At 39.5% G+C, this 18,130-nt stretch overlaps 1 protein-coding gene across 1 annotated transcript in view; it reads left to right on the forward strand.

The window, feature by feature from the left end:
* The first annotated feature begins 6,766 nt into the window (after positions 1 to 6,766).
* The window catches only part of GNAQ (G protein subunit alpha q), a 215,548-nt gene continuing 204,184 nt past the window's right edge, over positions 6,767 to 18,130 (forward strand). Inside the window, exon 1 of the mRNA XM_019517425.1 lies at positions 6,767 to 6,950. Within this exon, the coding sequence (XP_019372970.1) occupies positions 6,804 to 6,950 (147 nt within the window). The 5' untranslated portion in view covers positions 6,767 to 6,803. The remainder of the gene's footprint in view (positions 6,951 to 18,130) is intronic.

The raw sequence follows: 18,130 nt of genomic DNA on the forward strand, positions 1-18,130 counted from the left end.
AGTGATCATTAGCCTGAGAGGTATTGGGTTTTCTTAAAGGGATTGTGCCTGAAGCAGGAGAGCAATCCAATTAGTCCACAAGGACATTTCTTAGGTTGGGACTGTTACCAGTTTTGATTATTTGATTTTGGGTGCCAGAGGCAACAACACTTCAAGGCAGTTGAGCCATTGGTCTCTGATGTCACTAACAAAGGAAACCACACAAACCTGGTAACTTCAGCAGTGTGGGGGGGGGGAAGGGTGTAGGAGAGGTGAAGCCCCAGATCAACTGGATGTTGCATAATGAGTAACCCATGGGACACCATTGACTCCTTTATCTTTTCATTATGACAACTAAGGCATGGCAGGAAAGTGAGCGGTGAGTTACTTTGTTACAGGGAGTTACACCTCTCACGGGAAGTGGCCCTGTCACATCCTCCCTAGTTGTTTGTCCAAGTTTCCACTTCTTGATTTAGTTTACTGAAATGTTCCCTGCTAAACTAAGCTGGTCTTCTGCCATACATGCTAGTCTTCCTGCACATTGGAATGCTTTGTTCTGGCACTCGCAATAAGGTTTCTTTAAAAGTATTACCAGTTCTCCTGGACTCCTCTTCCCCTCAGACTACTTTCCCAGGGGATCCTGCCCATGAGTTCCCTGAGCAAGTCCAAGTCTGCTTTTCTGAAGTCCACAGTCCTTACTCTCCTGCTCTCCAGATGACACTCAGCAACCCTCAAGCCAGGTAGTAGCCCAACTGCCTTGTTTATATAGGCAGCCCTGAGCCTAAAATGGCTGCCCTCATTAGGCACCTGGAGGCTGCCAGGTCCAGGGCCTTAAAGTGGCAGGCACACATACTGCCCTGCCACAGAATCATTGAAGATTTATTGTACCTATCCTGTGCATATATATGCCATATATTTATGCATCCTATGTTAAGAGTTTTACAGCAATTTCTTCTTTTTTTCCTTGGTATTCTTGCCAGTACTGTGGATCTATTTGTCATCCTTGTTACTTTACATACAGCCCTGCCCTTTCAAGTGTGTATTCTAGGTGCCACCCTTTCAGCTAAGAGTGTGGAGAGATACTTGTGGAGTGAAATAAAAGACCAGGATGGTAAAATGCACCCTAGTTGCTTCTAAGGAGTAGGGAAAGCTATGAGCAATTCTAGCTTTACACATGCAATGCACATTTCTACAGGGTTTGACCCTACTGCTTTCAAGAGCACTGAGACAAAAATTGATTATATTACTTGCTTAACAACTCTAATCTAGACCCTTGCTTCTTGACCTTGTCTGTTCCTGATTCTCAGGGGTCAAGCTCTGATCACCCATATCCCAGTCATCTCCTGACATAGAGATTAGAGCTTTATACTTATGGAAAAGGAAGATTACCAGGTTTCCAAAGGAGAAAATGCATCACTTTCATGGGAGATCAAGAAACATTCAATTTAAAAAATCACTGAATTACAGATTGGAAAGCTAAATTAAAGTAATAGTGAAGGTTCTCAAAATGTTTCCTCTTTCACTAAGTACACACTTAGTGAAAGAGGTTCTTAGATTCTTAGAGCTAAAACAACAATTTCAACTTTATGTGCCTTAGCAGTACTTACATAGCAGTGTAACTACAATATTTGGAACCTACACACAGTTAGGATTCTGTTTGTAATTGCAGAGCTGTTCCAGGCCTGAGCCTCTCTTCCCAACATAGGACTTAGACCATGCTGACTAACCCACTTAGCTTCATAGATGGAGAAAAATGAAATATCACACCAATGTCAGTTTTATAACCTCTAGAATATTTCCAAGTTTTCCTGCAAAACGTGGCACATGAACAGTTCATGTGGTACAGTACCAGAGAGTGCCTAAAACAAATCCTGAAAGGCACATATTCTCTGATTTAATTTATATGGCAAGCCCACTTGCAGATATCAGCTCTTATTCAAGCTATTCTACTGCAAATAAATGCCTTAGGAAATCATTTATATCAGACCTCTGAAGTTATTTGAAAACAAAGCAATTTACACTCTTGTTAAAGATGAAGCTGTCTTAAAGGAAGGTGTAGACTCCTTGAAACTAAGTACAGGGAAACCAGGAATAAAGGTAGATGGAGGAATATATATGCATTTGTACTATTTTTGGTTTGTTTTGAATGCTTAAGTTTAAATTCTCATTTTTCTTTTGGGAAGTTTAGGTAGCAATCAAAAGAATACATAGAGACAGATTATATCCAGTTTTTACAGCAGTTTTCAGAAGTGTGACCAGTAGAAGTCAGGCAGATGCCAGAAGCTGTGTCAACAGAGGTGGGGGGGCAGGTGGCAAGTGGTGACCACCTGCAGAAGCTGGTGTCCTCCCGGGGGCCCCGGGCCCTCTGCCAGCTCTGGGCTACTCCGCTACAACCTGCTGTAGTCCCAGGTGCATGTGTAAATGCTGCACCTGGCAGCAGCTGACTCTGGCACTTCCTGGCAGAGTTTATCACATCACCCTCATTGCATGTGTAGATGCACCCCTGTTAGATAACACTAGTTCACTTTAGGGTAAAAAAAATTTCCAGGCTCTTATGTTTAGTCCCCAATCCACTGGTGTTATGAGGCTTCCGCACCGTCTGTGCAATCCATAGAATTCTTCTCCTTGGTAGAAGGAGGGATTTTATTTTAGTGTGTTTAAGGCCTATTCTAGGAATGAGTTACATTCAACTCAGTTAATAGCTTTCATGAACGTTCTTTGAGACTTTTAAGTGTTTTGCTAGTTCAGTCTGTATTTTGTATTGGCTTTCTGCATTAAATCTTCTTCAGTGTAGTTAGAATATTTACATTTTCACTTCCACGTGAGGTGTCTGCTGATGGGCTGTAATAGTGCAGAATGCAAATGACTGTATGCTTACTTTACATACCGTAAATAATTGGTACAGAGCATTTGACAGGGCACTGTTGGTGCCTGCCACTTTAAGTTCTAGAGCAGGCAGCAACCAGGTGCTTGAGTACAGCAACCATATTGAAACCCAGGATATATATAGATTGAAGCAGCAGTTTGCTGCTGCAGCTGTAAGAGAGACATCAGCTGGTGGAGCTGAGGCTTAGGAACATCTTGGAAGTTTATGGGCTGGGGCTTTGGGGATGGAGGAGGCCGCTGGTCTGGGCATGACCTAAAACTGCACCCTGCTAAGGATGGGTGGCCTCGTGGGGCTCCTGGTGGTGTGGGAACCCTCAGGAAATGTCAGGTCAGATACACCCTGGTGAAAGGCGGGTTGGGGCACCTTAATAACCCCAGCTCCCACAAGTGGGTGGGTAACCCCGTAGTAGGTCCCAAGAAGGCAGACCCATATAAGACAGTGTGGGCTAGTTACTCAGAAGCCTGACTTGAGGCACCCATGATTGGTCAGTGCTAGGGCCAGGACCAGAAGGGTCACAAGGGCCAGGGGCCCACTGTGAGGGACACCCAGAGCTGAGGACCTGGGGTTCTGACTGGCCTTGGAGGTGAGGCCAGGGCCTGTGTGGCCAGAGGTCCCGGGAGGGCCACACCTGAGGGGGGGAGGAGTGCAGGGAGTTTGACAGCCCAGAATGAGGGTGGAGTAGGTCATCTGATTAGGAGGGATCTAGTTGGGGTCCAGAATAGAGGGTTATGGGACCCACTGTGGGGCTGAAGATGTTAAGAACTTAGATGCCATCTACAAGGCATGGGCTGCGGTGTAGAGAAGGTTCAGAGCCGCAGATAGCGCCCCTGGCATCAGGGAAGGAAATGGGAAGCCTCCTGCCTAATTAACACCATAATTATGTATCATCAAGGCATGGCAGGTGAGAGAGGTGGGCGGTTATCCCAGAAATAGGTGGGTAGGCCAACTTCTAACTGGCCCAGGAAAGACCCCCTGTTACAGAGCATATTGCACTAATTTAGAACAGGAGTATGAAATGGAGCATTTATCCTATATTGATCAATACCATGAGTTTCATGCATGGAATGTCTGTGGTAGACTTGTATCTGTTACTAAGGGTTTTCTTTTCTGTTCTTTCCTTTTTTTTTAATTGACTCTCTTTGCTCTAAATTTAAGGGTCACTAGTGATCTTGGTGGATTACAGAGAATTTGATTCTCTTTTAACTTATTCTGATGTTATACTGGCCTAAATGTTCAATAGAATTGCACCAGTATGAAGCAAGAATTGGTCTAATTGCCTCTGATCCAAGAGATCGCAGTCCAGATATGTCCAAAGTATATTTTGTCTCCTGTTCATTTGTATTAATGTGGCATTTTAAGGGCCAGATTCTGTTCCACGTTTTAGGTGTCTCAAGTGTGATTCTATAACATCCTGCAGAAATCCTGAAAATACATTAATTAATCTGCTTCTGTAACAAATCATCATCTTGCCCTTAATACTGAGTCACAGAAAACAGCAAGGAAGAGGAGGACCGCTTATGCATCTGTGTGGTGAACTAGAATCTGAACCCAAGGGTCTATAGCCATGATAATGTCACCTGTGCACCTATTTTGGCCACTAAAGGCTTTCTCTTTCCATATGTCATAGGGCTGCTGTTGAGGTTGATTCAGGGGCTGTAACATCTCACAGTTTTAAGAAAGGACTGTTTGTGCTCTCTGGAATTCATTGTCTCTTTCCTGGTCCAGTCATAGCAGGGTATCTTAAAAGAACTGTGTAAGACTTGTATTTGCACAGGAGTTTTCCTGAAGGGATTTGAAGTTTTTCTTTGTAGAGAGAGTCTTTTATTGCAATTTTACTTCTTTAAAAGAAACAAACTTGTTCTAAAAAAGTTGCATTTGTCTAAGAGTGTTTTGATTTAGTGTGTTATTACTAATTTAAAGAGTTAATGTAATAGAAACTGAATGAAAGAGAAACTGCATATTAGGGGAATGTAGCAGTGTGGAAGAGGCAACTAGATTAGAATGACACCCAAAGCTCCAAGCACCTATAAGGGGATTGGAGAGACAATGTTCTCTCACCACAGATTTGCCTGTTTAGCGGGTTAATATTTAAGGGGAATTAATTGTGGCCTTACAAGTAATCCTGATGAGATCTAAGGGTCTAATCTCTGTTCTGTCCCAGATTTCCTATATAACCACAAGGAAGTCCTTTAATCAATTTGTCTTTGTTTCTCCATCCCTAAAACAGGGATACTAATACTCCCTTACCTCACAAAACATTGCAAGAATAAATTAATTAATGTTTTTATCCTTGTGGATATCACTGCAAGTTTTCACATTTTAAAACGTTGGTATGGAAGGTTTTATGGGTTCACCTCTAAGTTAGGTTTCGTAAGTTTCCTTTTTAAAGGTAGAACTTTAAGTACATTAACATGTACCAGCGTTAAATATATGGATAGGGTGGCCATTGGTTCTGTTTTACAGTGGACTGTCCTTTTTTAAAAACCTTTGTCCCCTGTCCATTTCTAAATGAGGAACAGACTGCCAAAAGTCCTGTTTTCCAATTCATTGGTGGAAATACATGTCAATCATTTGTCCTCACAATTATTGGCTGTGCCTAGAGGTAGGGCAGTACACAGCCAGGAGGAGCAGGGTTCCCAGCCAGGGAGGGTGGAAAGGGTGGCCCTGTCCCTTGCTGCTGATTGGCTGAGGAGGTGGCAGCCCATCCCTCACTGCTGATTGGCCAAGGGGGCTGCTCCTCACCCAGGGTATATTTCAGGGATGCAGCAGTGTCTATCCATCCTAGACATGGATAACATGTTTAGGTGATATGTTCTAAAGTGCAACCCTTCTTTCTGAGGAAGAAAGTAAAATAAACAGGTTATGTTGGCCCTCCTGACCTAGAGTTCTCAACTTAGCCATGCAGGGATATAGGGTGTACTACATCTCATTTTTTCTATGTATCTTTTCTCAGCAAGTTCACTCTAAATTTGAAATGCACCAGGCCTCAAGAAATTAATGGAGATCCAGATAGAACACAGTGTTGTCCCCTGTAGCTTTATCTAAAGTAGGAGTGCCTAGCTGTGGATTGGAGGCCATATATGACTCCTGAAAAAGTAGTTAAACAAAAAATTATTTTTTTAAACTGTAGGCATGCACACCTTGAAAGTTTTTTGTCCCTGGGCTTTAAGCCACAAATTTGGTTTGCAGCCTGAAGGGTTAAAAAATTTGGCTACCCCCAGTTTAAAGAATGAAGATACACAAAAAACCCCAAAGTGACTGGCTGAGTGATTATTAGGTAATAAATTAGAGGCAAATTCAAACTAAGGTTGCTTGTCTGTCTATTAAAAATTCAGTTCTGCTGAGCTCTGATTGTTGTACTTCTTTCTCTAGTTTTATTTCTTAAACGGGAAGTTATCCGCCCTAGCAAGTTCATACTGCTGTCCATTACCTTAATATCTCAAGTTTTCCATGTAAAATCACCTTTTTCCTTCCTCTAGAGCTTACATGATAAAGCATTTCATAATAATTTATATAAAAATTGAAAATGTGAACACAAAAATAAGTGGAAAATATATGCCCATAATTTTATAGCCTCTCTTATTCAAATGAACAATAGTTTATATTGTAGAGAATTTTTTTATTCATACATATTTTAGCTGATAATATTTTGGAATCCAAACAGTATGCTGTCATTTATTTACTTGAATTATGATTATATGCCATCATTGTTTTGATACAGGACCACTCATTGTAAGGTCTGTCTGTAATTGAGAATGATGATTATTAGGTATTACTGGTTAACTAATGATAGTGCTCAGCTCTGTATAAACCAGCTTGCTTAGCTTGTGCAACACTTTCATGTTTGAGGTCTGCAAATACTGTGATTTAATCATGTCTCCTTATTGGATGTCTTGCAGGTACAGGAGAAAGTGGCAAAAGCACATTCATCAAACAAATGAGAATCATCCATGGTTCAGGATACTCTGATGAAGACAAAAGGGGTTTCACAAAATTGGTGTATCAGAATATATTTACAGCGATACAGGCTATGATCAGAGCTATGGATACGCTCAAAATCCCATACAAATATGAACACAATAAGGTGAGATATATTTTTAAATACAGAGCTGTAAGTTTTTCACTTTTATTCCGGGAAATGTCCTGAAGGGCTTTTACATTAATGTGGTTGCCTTATGGTATTTAAATTATGCTGTACTGAAAATTCAGATTAAAAAATTTCTTGTAGCTCTTGACCCATGCCTTGACTTCAGCAGTGCAAAAAAGATAGAGAATTCACTTGACATAGGGAGGCTTCTTGTGCAGGACATGAGCATTGTTGTGGGATGGATGTTTGATCATGACAGCTTCCCTTGTTTTCTACCACCTCATGTTCTGCACAAGGTAGATCTCAGGTATACCTGAAGATCTGCCCAGGTATATTTAACATAATGACAGAAAAAGCTTTACTTATAAATATTATTAAACAAGTTATGTTTGTTGGCGTAAGTTACTTAAATTTTAGTTTTTATGTTGTATATCTGTGATTCTTAACCAGGATGCTACAGCATTCTGGGGTGCCTTGATATCTTTTCAAGCGTGTCCTGGGGCACCACAAAATGGTAGCACTGTTAGGTGTCCAAGAGATTTCAAAGAGGAATCCAATCCATTTTGACCTGTTTGGCTTTTCTGAGTTCTTTCCAACAGAAAAACAACTAATTTTTCCATAGTCAAAACAAAAAAAAGGGAAAACTAAGAATTAGCATTATCTGAGGGGTGTCTAATAAAGGGTGCCTTGAGTCTAAAGAGGTTGATGACCAGTGTTACATATCTTTCAGAAAAACATACTAATAGTAAATAAGAGCAAGTGACTATGAGACTATTGTTAAATCACTTTTCGATGCGAACCAGCAAAAGCAAACAAATTTAATTGAGGTTGATGACACCATTGCAATTTAGGCCATAGGGGCATTTATACACATGCCCTGGGATGGAGGGGTGGGGCGCTTTGAACAAGCTTTAACTAAAGTGCTCCTGCCACCATTTTTCAGTGCAGCATGCTGATACACGAGAGTCTGGAGTCTGCTGGAACACGGTAATTACCATGCTCTAGCGGATTCAATTAATCGAGTCTGCTTGGTAATTACAGTGTGTTGGAGCAGCCTCACTGAATGTGTATAGGTGCTCTTGGTGATTAACTGAACAAAAGCATTTGTAAGGTTTATCTTTGAATAACTTGGTTTCTCTCCAATGTTTTTTGGGGAGAACTTACTATTTAAGCATCAGAAGAAAAAAAAATATTCATATGTAATATAAGTAAGTTGTTATAAGTTATAACTAGGTTATAACTTAGGTTATTTAAATATATATATAATATTATATATATATAATAATAATATATAAATATTTTTAAAGCAGTAAGAAGTCCAGTATCCATTTGTACATAGGTTTAAAGAACAGAACTGGGTCAGGACACTTGGCATCAAATGCCTCTGCCTCTCATTGACTCTCAGTGGAGTGGCACATTTCTGTTTCATTGGCTTATTATGCGACTTTGAGCAAGTCTTATAAGCAGGGAGAGGTCAGGCTGCCAAATAAAGTAGGGAAGATTATATTTGTTTATATTTTATACATTTAAAAATATTTGAATGAAAGTATTTTATCCAAATACATTATTATTGAAATGCGTAAATACAGGTTGGTTGAAGTCTTTTTAAAATATTTTTTTTCATTCTCGTTTCTGTAATAGTACATAATATCTCTTTATAGCTGTTGCAGATAGCATAATTTTCAATTTTACTACTCCAGTAATAAGAAATACAATGAAATGAATTGAATTTATCAAATTTAATTTATTCATAATGTACCTAATCTGCCATGGATTTTTTTTTTTTTACAAACTCTCAATTAACGTTTTGTTATGGAGTGATCACAAGTTTTGGTCCAAAAAGTTTTTGGGTGTGTTTTGTTGTTTTCTCCTAAAGTACAGGCTCACTTCTCTGGGAAGCTTTTGAAATCAGTCACCTGTCCTTATGGTGATCTGGTGCAAAAATGGGATTATGTCTTACCCGTCACTAAAATACTCTGTTACTGTAGTATTTACTGTTGAAACATTAAAAACTGTCAAAGAACTAGGAAATGCTTACTTAAGTGTGTGCATTAATCATATTTAACAGTACTATATGCAGTAATTAGTTGTTCTATATGGTGGCAGGTGAGACAACTGCTCTTTGTTCTCTCAAGTTGCAGCAGGGGAAATTTAGGTTAGATATTAGGAAAAGCTTTCTCATGAGGAGGTTTGTAAAGCACTGGAACAGGTTACCCACAGAGGCTGTGGAATCTCCATTAGAGGCTTTTGAGACCCAGCTAGACAAAGTCTTGGCTGTGGTGATCTAATTCGGAATGGTCCTGCTTTGAGCAGAGGTTGGACTAAGTGACTTCCTAGGGTGCACCCAAATGAGTACACACATGCAGGCACTTGCATTTGCTGCAGCAAAAATAGCAGCAGCACAAATTTGTGCCGCTGTGCACGCCCCTGCATGTGGAGTTTGGTGCAGGGCAAGCTGCCCTGCTTTGGGGGAAACAGCCATTTCTGTGCTCCTACTAGTTCCTGGTGTACTGGAGGAGATGGGGAATAATTACAGAAGGGGAGGTGCTTTAGGTAGCAGCCAGAGTGTCTCCCTGGGGGACCCAGCCTCTGTGTCTGCCACACCAAGCCACTTTTTTTTTGCAGTGTTTTTATTTTATACCAGCAGTTTCCAGTATCAGATTTTGGTGTTGTGCTGCATATTTGCAGTGCAGTGAACAGTTGCACATGTATCATGTGTGGTTTGCCGCACCTCAAACAGCTTTGAGGCTCTGCAAACCATGTGTGTGCACACCTGGACATGCCCCAGGGTCCCTTCTAACCCAAACTGAACCTATTTTCTATGTAAAAAGAACCCATCTTTCTGCTTTCAGATTCCCTAAAGTCATGCCAGCTGGGTCTGTTTCTCTTGTAATGCCTCAAGCAAACATCATGATGCATTTTCTTTAAAGTGCCATTAATTGTGTAGAAAATAATTTTAAGAGACTTTGAAAAACTGCCAAGTAGTATAAGTCCCTTGCCTGGTTCTATGATAATTCTGTCTACTATTTTCTGCTAAGAAATTGAAAGCAAAAGGAGAAATTATTAGGGGTTCTTATTATGTGTCAGACTATTTACTATGTATTTTTAAAGTACATTTAAAAGCTGAAGTTTTGATTTGCAGCTTTTAAGAAGTTTAATACTTCCATGCATCCTGGGATTTTTTTCTTCCAAATCTCTTAACCCCCACCCCTCCAAACTGCCAACTACTAGTAGTGGTCATTTTATTGTAGCACCAAAAAGACCTGATCAGACCAGGACCCCATTGGACATAAATCATACTGCATTGCTGTATAATATATATACATGGCTCTTAATCCACAGTAGACTGAGTCATGTTTATTGACTTGTTTTTAATATTTACAAGTAGTTTAGGTCAGTTAATTTGGAACTAGCATGACTGGCTAATGTAGACCAGAACTTGGAACCTGGGCTACTGTAAACCATAATACTATCTAAGTTGTGTCTGTTCTAGTTAAAGCTCTGTCTGTTTTTAATGGGTACCATGCTCTTCTTTAAAATCCGGATGCCTTTTAAGAATCGACTTCTGTTGAGTAAGCCTTATGTTGAATTAGTGGCTTACTTGACAAGTGCCCTCATTGACTTTTTACTTGGCAACAAGTGGAGTAAATTACCTATTAAGTCTCTCTTAAGTGTATCTGAATCTAGTCCTAAATTATAGGGACCGGCACAATTTTCTTAAACTCCCTAGAGCTAAAAATACAAGGGACAGTGATGGGGTTATAAAAAACATGCCTAAATGTTGTTTTCTGATCTCTCTAGTAACTTTTGTCTTTTATACTGTAACACTTTGTAGGCACTGTTGCTTTAAAACACCACTCAACTCTAATCAGTTGGTCCTCTGTGTTTAAGTCTGTTAAAAACAAGCTTATTACCCTCGCAACCTAGAGAACACAGGAAGGGCACTTCCTATTAATTTGAATCTCGTATCAGGAAATCCTATCTCTGTAAAGAATATCTTGAAGTTTGTGTAATTGCATATTTTTAGCACACTACTTGTTTTGCACATTAGTTTTGAAAGTTCTGCAACTCCAATCCATATTAATATTTGTTGTGCCTAAAAATTGGTCTGTAGAATGGCCTTAATTCATTTTATACACTGCTCTGTGCATGTCCTTTCACAGCATCTGATGAAGTGAGCTTGGGCTCAGAAAAACTTATGCTCCCACTCCCTCTCCTTTTCCGACTCTACAGTGCAAATCTACCCTGTACAGTGCGGATCTTTCCGACTCTGTACAGTGCAAATCTATCCTGCTTTCTTATTCATTAAGTACAGAAGACTACAGTTTATATTACAGTACAACAACAGGCATTGTTCTGCACCAATAGTTCCACCACTCATTGTTCAGAAGGCTCTTAATTGCCCGGTGTTTTGGACCTCTTACTGTTTCTGGATATTTCAGTGAATGTAATGGCAGAAAGTGGGCTTCCAAACCTCCAAGTCCACCTAAGTATGAGCCCTTATTATGGTAATCTGTGAGACTGATTCTGGACTGGATTAATGTATAGGTATTATGTTTTATGAGGGCTACTTGGAAGAGATAGCTAATGCAGAACATGACAGCCTGCCTGTTAATCAGTGTTAGATACAGGGTACGTTGTGTTGACTTCTTAGTCACTTGCAGATAAACATAAAGATACTGAGTCTGATCTACAAATTTATACTCTAAAGGTCTTTAATGTTTGAAATGCTCAATGTCATAATGGTGGAAGTAAATTGAGGATCTAATAGTACCTAGATTGAAATGCCTGAGAGCCAATAATAGGACTTTGTCATGCAAGATATTGATTCCAGGGTTTCTTTTCCTGTCAGACTTTTAGAATACAAGTTCTGCTGAGGCTTAAGATAAAGGGTGAAGCTTATCTCTTCTCTCAGGAATTTGTTGGGCATGGAGGATGGTGGTTTATTGCATGGTGTTTACTTTGTTTTTGGAGTAGGCTTATTGTGTTCTCTCTCTCTCCCTTTTTTTTAAACTTGTGTTTTATGCACCTTGAATTTTTATAACGTGCATTTTATAAATTAAAGAAAAAGTCTGAACTTTACATAGGAAAGTGCAGCAGCAATTATCTGGATTGTATACACAAAACAAGTTCTGCATACATACATGGCTAATTAGGATTTTGAATGCCCGTATGCTTGGAATGCTTGGAAATTCCCAGTATGAGCATGCAACAGTAGTAATAGCATGCACAGCTGTAGATCTTCAGATTCCCATATTTTGCATTCCAAAGATAGGTCTGTCTTTCTAAAAAATTGTCCCTGTATGTCTACGCTCCAGTCAGCTCGTCTTTTAGTTGCTGAGTTCAATATAGCATTATTAGCCATTATTTTCACTGTTTGACTTCTCTGGTTGCCAGCGTCCTAAATACTGGACTGGACGCTATTGCTTCAAAGATACTAGTCCTAATGCCTCCCTTCCTTTGTACCTTTCCTGTATGCATCTTATTGTTGAAGAAAAGAAATAGGAGTGAGTCCATTAGTGACTCAAGCCCCTTAGTTGTTGTGATATGAGCCGTGTTAAACTGGAGGTGGGTGGTTTTGTATGATTCCCAAACTTAATTTGCCACTTCTTCCAAGCAGCCTCGCATGAGGGCAGTGGTTAACTGGTGGCAAATGAGCACAGACATTTACTTTCACGTAAAATTGAATTCCATAAAAATCTAACTTGCCTTTTTTTGTTGGAATGACTTGTCTGCTGTTAGCCACATGCAGAAGAAACTGCTCAAAGAACCAGAAAAGACAAAACGAGAGTAGGTATTGCCAGAAGATCAAATCTGTTCTTATTCTAAGTGTCTGTCATAGGTTTCAATTTGATTCATCCAAGCTGCTAGACCTGAGGAGCTGTTATAGTGGGTGCGTCTACACGAGACGTTAACAGTGTAGTAGACTAATTCTACTGTGCATTCATGCAGCACAAAAAAAATGTACTAATGCACAGTAAAATTAGTCTACTCGGCATTAGGGTACCTTAAAAAGCATGCGCCTGCACTAATGTGCAGTATTACCAATTATGGTGCATTAAGTTTAGTACCTGTGATTACATTATGAATATATTCAAAACATTAATGAATGTATAGACACACACAATAATTTTTAAGTTTGTTTTAATTCCTAAGAGAAATGTTTCAAAATGTGGAACCAGCTGGATGTGGGAAAGGCTACTTTTTTTTTAAGTCCAAAACCTGACTCTGCAAGATTCATCTCAAAGCAGTGTGTATCTTGGTGCTGCTTCAGAGCCAGACAACTCTATCCAACAACCTGATGAAAAAAAATTAATAAAAAATTCAGGCAGTTGTAAAACATCTGTAGTCACCATGGATGCCAAATTGGATAAATTGACTTTGCATGTAAATGACTCGGAGACCCAAGCAGACACTGTTAAAACCTGAACTTCTCAAAAAAACCCTCATTGTTGAATAAATACAGATTAGAGAGCCTACCTCAGTCAGCTCATGCAAAATGCAGAGCATAAAGATGCCAGTACCTAGACTCAGACTGCTTGAAAATCACCAATGTGCCACTAGTGTGAAACTAATCAACTTCCAGATGGAGCACAGCCTGTGGAACTACTGGCTTTTTAGATAAATTATGTTCCTGAGATGTTGAAATTAAATGTTAAAGAACTGTTGACCTACATGGAGCAGAGATATAAAGCAGATGGAGAAACCCAAACTGTGACATCTGCACAAGCAGTATCCTTCAGAGTTTCAAACTTGAGAGAGCATCTTAAAGGCAGGGTGAAGGAAGGAAGGATTGATTAATAATTTGTATAATTTAGAAAACCCTTACAAATGAAACAACAAATGAAGAAATTGGGCCCAGAAGGAGACATTTTACACAGAAATCAGAGGACTTCTGTTGCGTTTCTGCTAATATTCATTTCCTTTTATTGGGATCCAGTCATCATAAAAAACAATATAAATATCTGAGACTATTCTGTTTTGTTTTGTCTTTTAAAAAAAATCCCTATATGCAAACAAACATTTACCCTTTTCTAGTGACACTTCAGCTACCAGAATTAAGTGACCATTTTGGGTTCCAGCCCTTCAAAGACTTATGCATCTACTTAAGCTGAAGTACTTAAGTAGTACAATTACTAATATGCATAAACTTTTATAGGATTTGGGTCTTAGCTACGGAATACATATACTACAATACATTATACTTCACAAAGAAACCTTACATATACTTTTGAATATTAAATGTTGTCGTTAGGCATTTTGTAGTGCAGTAGAATATTTTCCTTTTTGTTTATTATCTTTTGTTTTAGAATTTTCTTTTATTTATAATGTTTAAATTGAAGGAGCACATTTTTTAGGTGAGGGTGAAAAGCATATACAATAGGACAGAGTTGCAGTGTGATGCCTATGTTTTATCTTTCCTCTGCCACCATTTTATTGCTTCTCCTAGTGTAGAGAGAAGGAAGAGATGGCTTCTTGTTTGGAAGATTACTGTATGTTTTATTAAACCTATCTTACCAGTGCTGAAAGGGGTGTTTGCTGTGAGAAAATGTAACTCCAAAAGTCTGTATTATTTCAGCAGTTATGTTCTTGCCTAATCTCACTCCTACTCTGACACATTTGTCAAATAGTATTTTGTTTTTGGGTTTTTTAATTGTGTGGGTCTGGACACTCATAATTATACAGGTGCTCCCTGAATGAAAGATGGGTGGATGGCCTGGAAATCTGAAAGGTCATGAGGCTAACACCCATACTTAATTTGAGTTTGGAGAGTTGGGTTTTTTCAATAGTAGATAAAGCTCTACATTTACAGCTATACATCTAATACTGAAGTACTGCTTTATTAAGAACAACATCACTGTTTGATTAATGCATTTGTTAACAGTTAGCCACATCATTATTTCATTAATTAATAGTCAAGTCTTAAAAATTGCCAAGCGATTAATTTTGAAAATACATTTTGAGTTAAATATTTTTTCCCCTCTAAGAAGTTTTCTAGTTAATCACCTTGTGGCTGCCTACAAACTCATCAGGTGGGGCCAGCAGGGAATAGGGAATGCTCTGTTTACCAGGGTGCCCCTCGGGGTTACCAGGGATAATGGTCATAAACTAAAGGAGAACAGATTTAGATTGGACATAAGGAAGAAATTCTTTACGGTGAGGGTTGCCAAAATATGGAATGGGCTTCCAAGGGAGGTGGTGATTTCCCCTACCCCGGAGGTGTTCAAGAGGAGATTAGACAGGCATCTGGCTAGGGTTACCTGACCCCAGCACTCTTTCCTGCCTGGTGCAGGGGGTTGGACCTGATGATCTGCCAGGTCCCTTCTGACTCTAGAAATCTATGAAATCTATGTATAGTACAGTGCAAAAATTGTGCAGGTTTGCTAGATATTGGAGCATTTTATTTCTACTATCACATAGGATTTTCTTAAAATAAGATTTCTCAGAATGTGTCAAGAAGTCTGCAGCTGAGATACTACATTTCTTTGAAGATTTTGTCTAGTCCTTTTTCAGTTTGCACTTCCTATGTGGTAAAAGTTGTAACGGCTCTGAGATGTAAGAAAGCTTCCTCTTACTACACAGTCCTTCTTCACTTCAGGACTTTGGTGAATCCTGAGCAACAGAGATTTTCAAAGAGGATTACTGACCTTAGGTTTACTCTGTATACTGGAATGAACTGACTGATAGATGCATGCACTTAATGTTCTTAATTTGTTATGTCCTTGTAAGCTCATACAAAATGTTCAAAGTTAGGTGTAAACACTACCAAATTATTGTTGAACATTCTTGACCATGAATAACTTCAACCAGGTGGGTCTGATTATATGGCTGGGTATTTAAAGGATTGGGCACAGTAGTAACATTTTACATCCATTTCCCATTCTGCTTCACTTTATTCAGGTGGAATTGACTACATAATCAAAGCACCTGAGACTAAATCCCATTGTTTTGTTTGAGAGAATGAGAGAATGCTGAAAGGGTAATTCAAACATAACACTGCTGGCAGAAAGGTATAATAAATAATAAATAGCTTTTGCAGACTATATAACGTTAGAGTGCCAGGGTGTAAAAGATACAGCATGTGAAGCCCCGCTGTCTGACCCCCAGTGCTGTCTCTGGGTCTCAGCTGATCCACGTATCACCAGACAGGCCCCATTTGTGTGCCCCACATAGCACCTGCTCTAGGATCTGCATTGCATGTGGTGACTGCTCTGGGACCTGCACTGCACACAGTGCCCATTCCTGCCAGTTTGGGATCTGCACTACATGTAGCACATCTGCCCCTTCTGAGGAATTGAGCATACAGACATTTGTTCTAGTAAAAGAAACGCTCACAAGGAGGGGATATTCCAGGTGTCAGAGTCGAAGAACTTTCTTGCAGATGAGGCATATTTTTTTCCGTGAGCAACTGAATGAGTGCCTGTATGCTGGCAATTTCTACTGGGAGAGCTGCAGTTCTCGTAGTAGAAGTATAATGCCTGTACATGGATGTGTTTGCAGTGTTGGGGGGCCTTGCGTGCAAATTCTCAGGAATGTTGTAGTAGCGGTAGTTTAAGTACAGCTTCGGCCAAAACAATAACATGAACAATGCAAATTATATATCATAAAATCACATTTATATCATTACTAATTTTTGCTAAAAACATGCAATAAGGATGATCCTTTCTACCAGTTTACATTCATTTAAAACAGAACGTAGTATTGGGCCATGTAAAAAAAAAGGATAAATGAAGCAGCAGACAGTAAAACAAAATGGGAATTTGATTTGATTTTGGCCTTTATTCTTTGTGCAAAGTAAGGTCAATATACCTAAGCTCAGAAATGTCATTTTGTTGCCAGGTAATATCTTAAAATTGGTGATGAGCACTATGTCTGTGCTTAAGAAAGGTGTTCAACCTCTGCAGCACTTACTATTTCTGTATCTTTATAGCAATAGATAAGTACAGAGTACAGAGCCTGGGGTCCTCCACTACAGCCGAGTAGTGATAGGCTCAGCTGAGGTCTTTGTAACATTCCCTTAAGCCTGGGCCAGCTGTTTTCTGTACCCACTGGCTTAATTTAGAACAGACTGCTAGCTGCCAGTGGCACTGCAGTGGTGACATTGTTACTGTGGATCACTGAAGCATAAGGAAATCCTGCCCCTACCGCCCCATCTGCTGACAGGAGGAGGAAGAGGGAGGTGATATTCTGTAGTGTTGCTGCTTTATGGACATTTGATGTTTGTGACTCACATTTACAAAAGTGAGATATGCATGTTTTTGTTTTTTCCTCTTTTTTTTAAATATGGTTTCAGGCTCAACCTCTGAGACAAGTCTCTAGTTTGACCTTGGAATGCTGTCATTCTCTCTGTTAAACTGCGTTTCCTAGCTCTGCCATGGGTGAAGCAGCTAGGAAGTGGTCACTTTCATTTCAGAATAAAGAGGTTGAAACAGTTGAAATTAGATCTTGTGTATATGCTTGTAATTACTGTCTGTTCATTTCCCACGATTTTGAGAGCGCCCACTCTTCTGTGGGACATGATTAGCTAGGTGCTGGAAGTTGGAGAAATATGGTAGCAACAGTTATGCAAGGCTCCTTCAAGGATCATTGAAATAGAAATCTGAATGCTAAATAGACATTTAACAGGTTTTACACCTGCAGGGCTCCTTCAGTCATTTCTCAGACTTCATTGACAACTCGGCTGTGCAGAAGCAGGGCTTGTGCCCAGTATAGGCATTTTAATTATTGCCCTGACAAGCATACATTTGTATGGCAGCACTACTGAACTTAGCTTACATATAAAGGAAATGTCAGTCTGTTAACCCACCTTTCTAGGGAAAAAAATTATTACAGGCCCTAGGAGTTGTCTCTCTGTCACTGATTTCATTAGTGATTGGAATCATGATTCATGATATGTTCCATATAAGTCTCTCTGTGTAAATCATTGCAGCCCATGTTAATTCAGCTTTTAGCTATGGAGCAGTTAAGGCCAAAAGGATTCATTTGATCAGCCTCCTGAAGAGCTAATTTATTTTCTTAAAGGTATGTGTAGCAATAGCACAAAAGAGTTTTATATTTTAACCACTTGAACTATGATTCGTTTGTAATATACAAAATCATAGTTACATTCAGAAAACATGCAAAATGTGCGTGTGGGGGGGGGTGGCAACAATCCTATGGATGTTTTGTACAACTGA

The sequence above is a fragment of the Gavialis gangeticus genome, unplaced genomic scaffold, assembly GCF_001723915.1.
Source record: "Gavialis gangeticus isolate Ggan-Ray unplaced genomic scaffold, GavGan_comp1, whole genome shotgun sequence".
NCBI lineage: Eukaryota > Metazoa > Chordata > Crocodylia > Gavialidae > Gavialis > Gavialis gangeticus.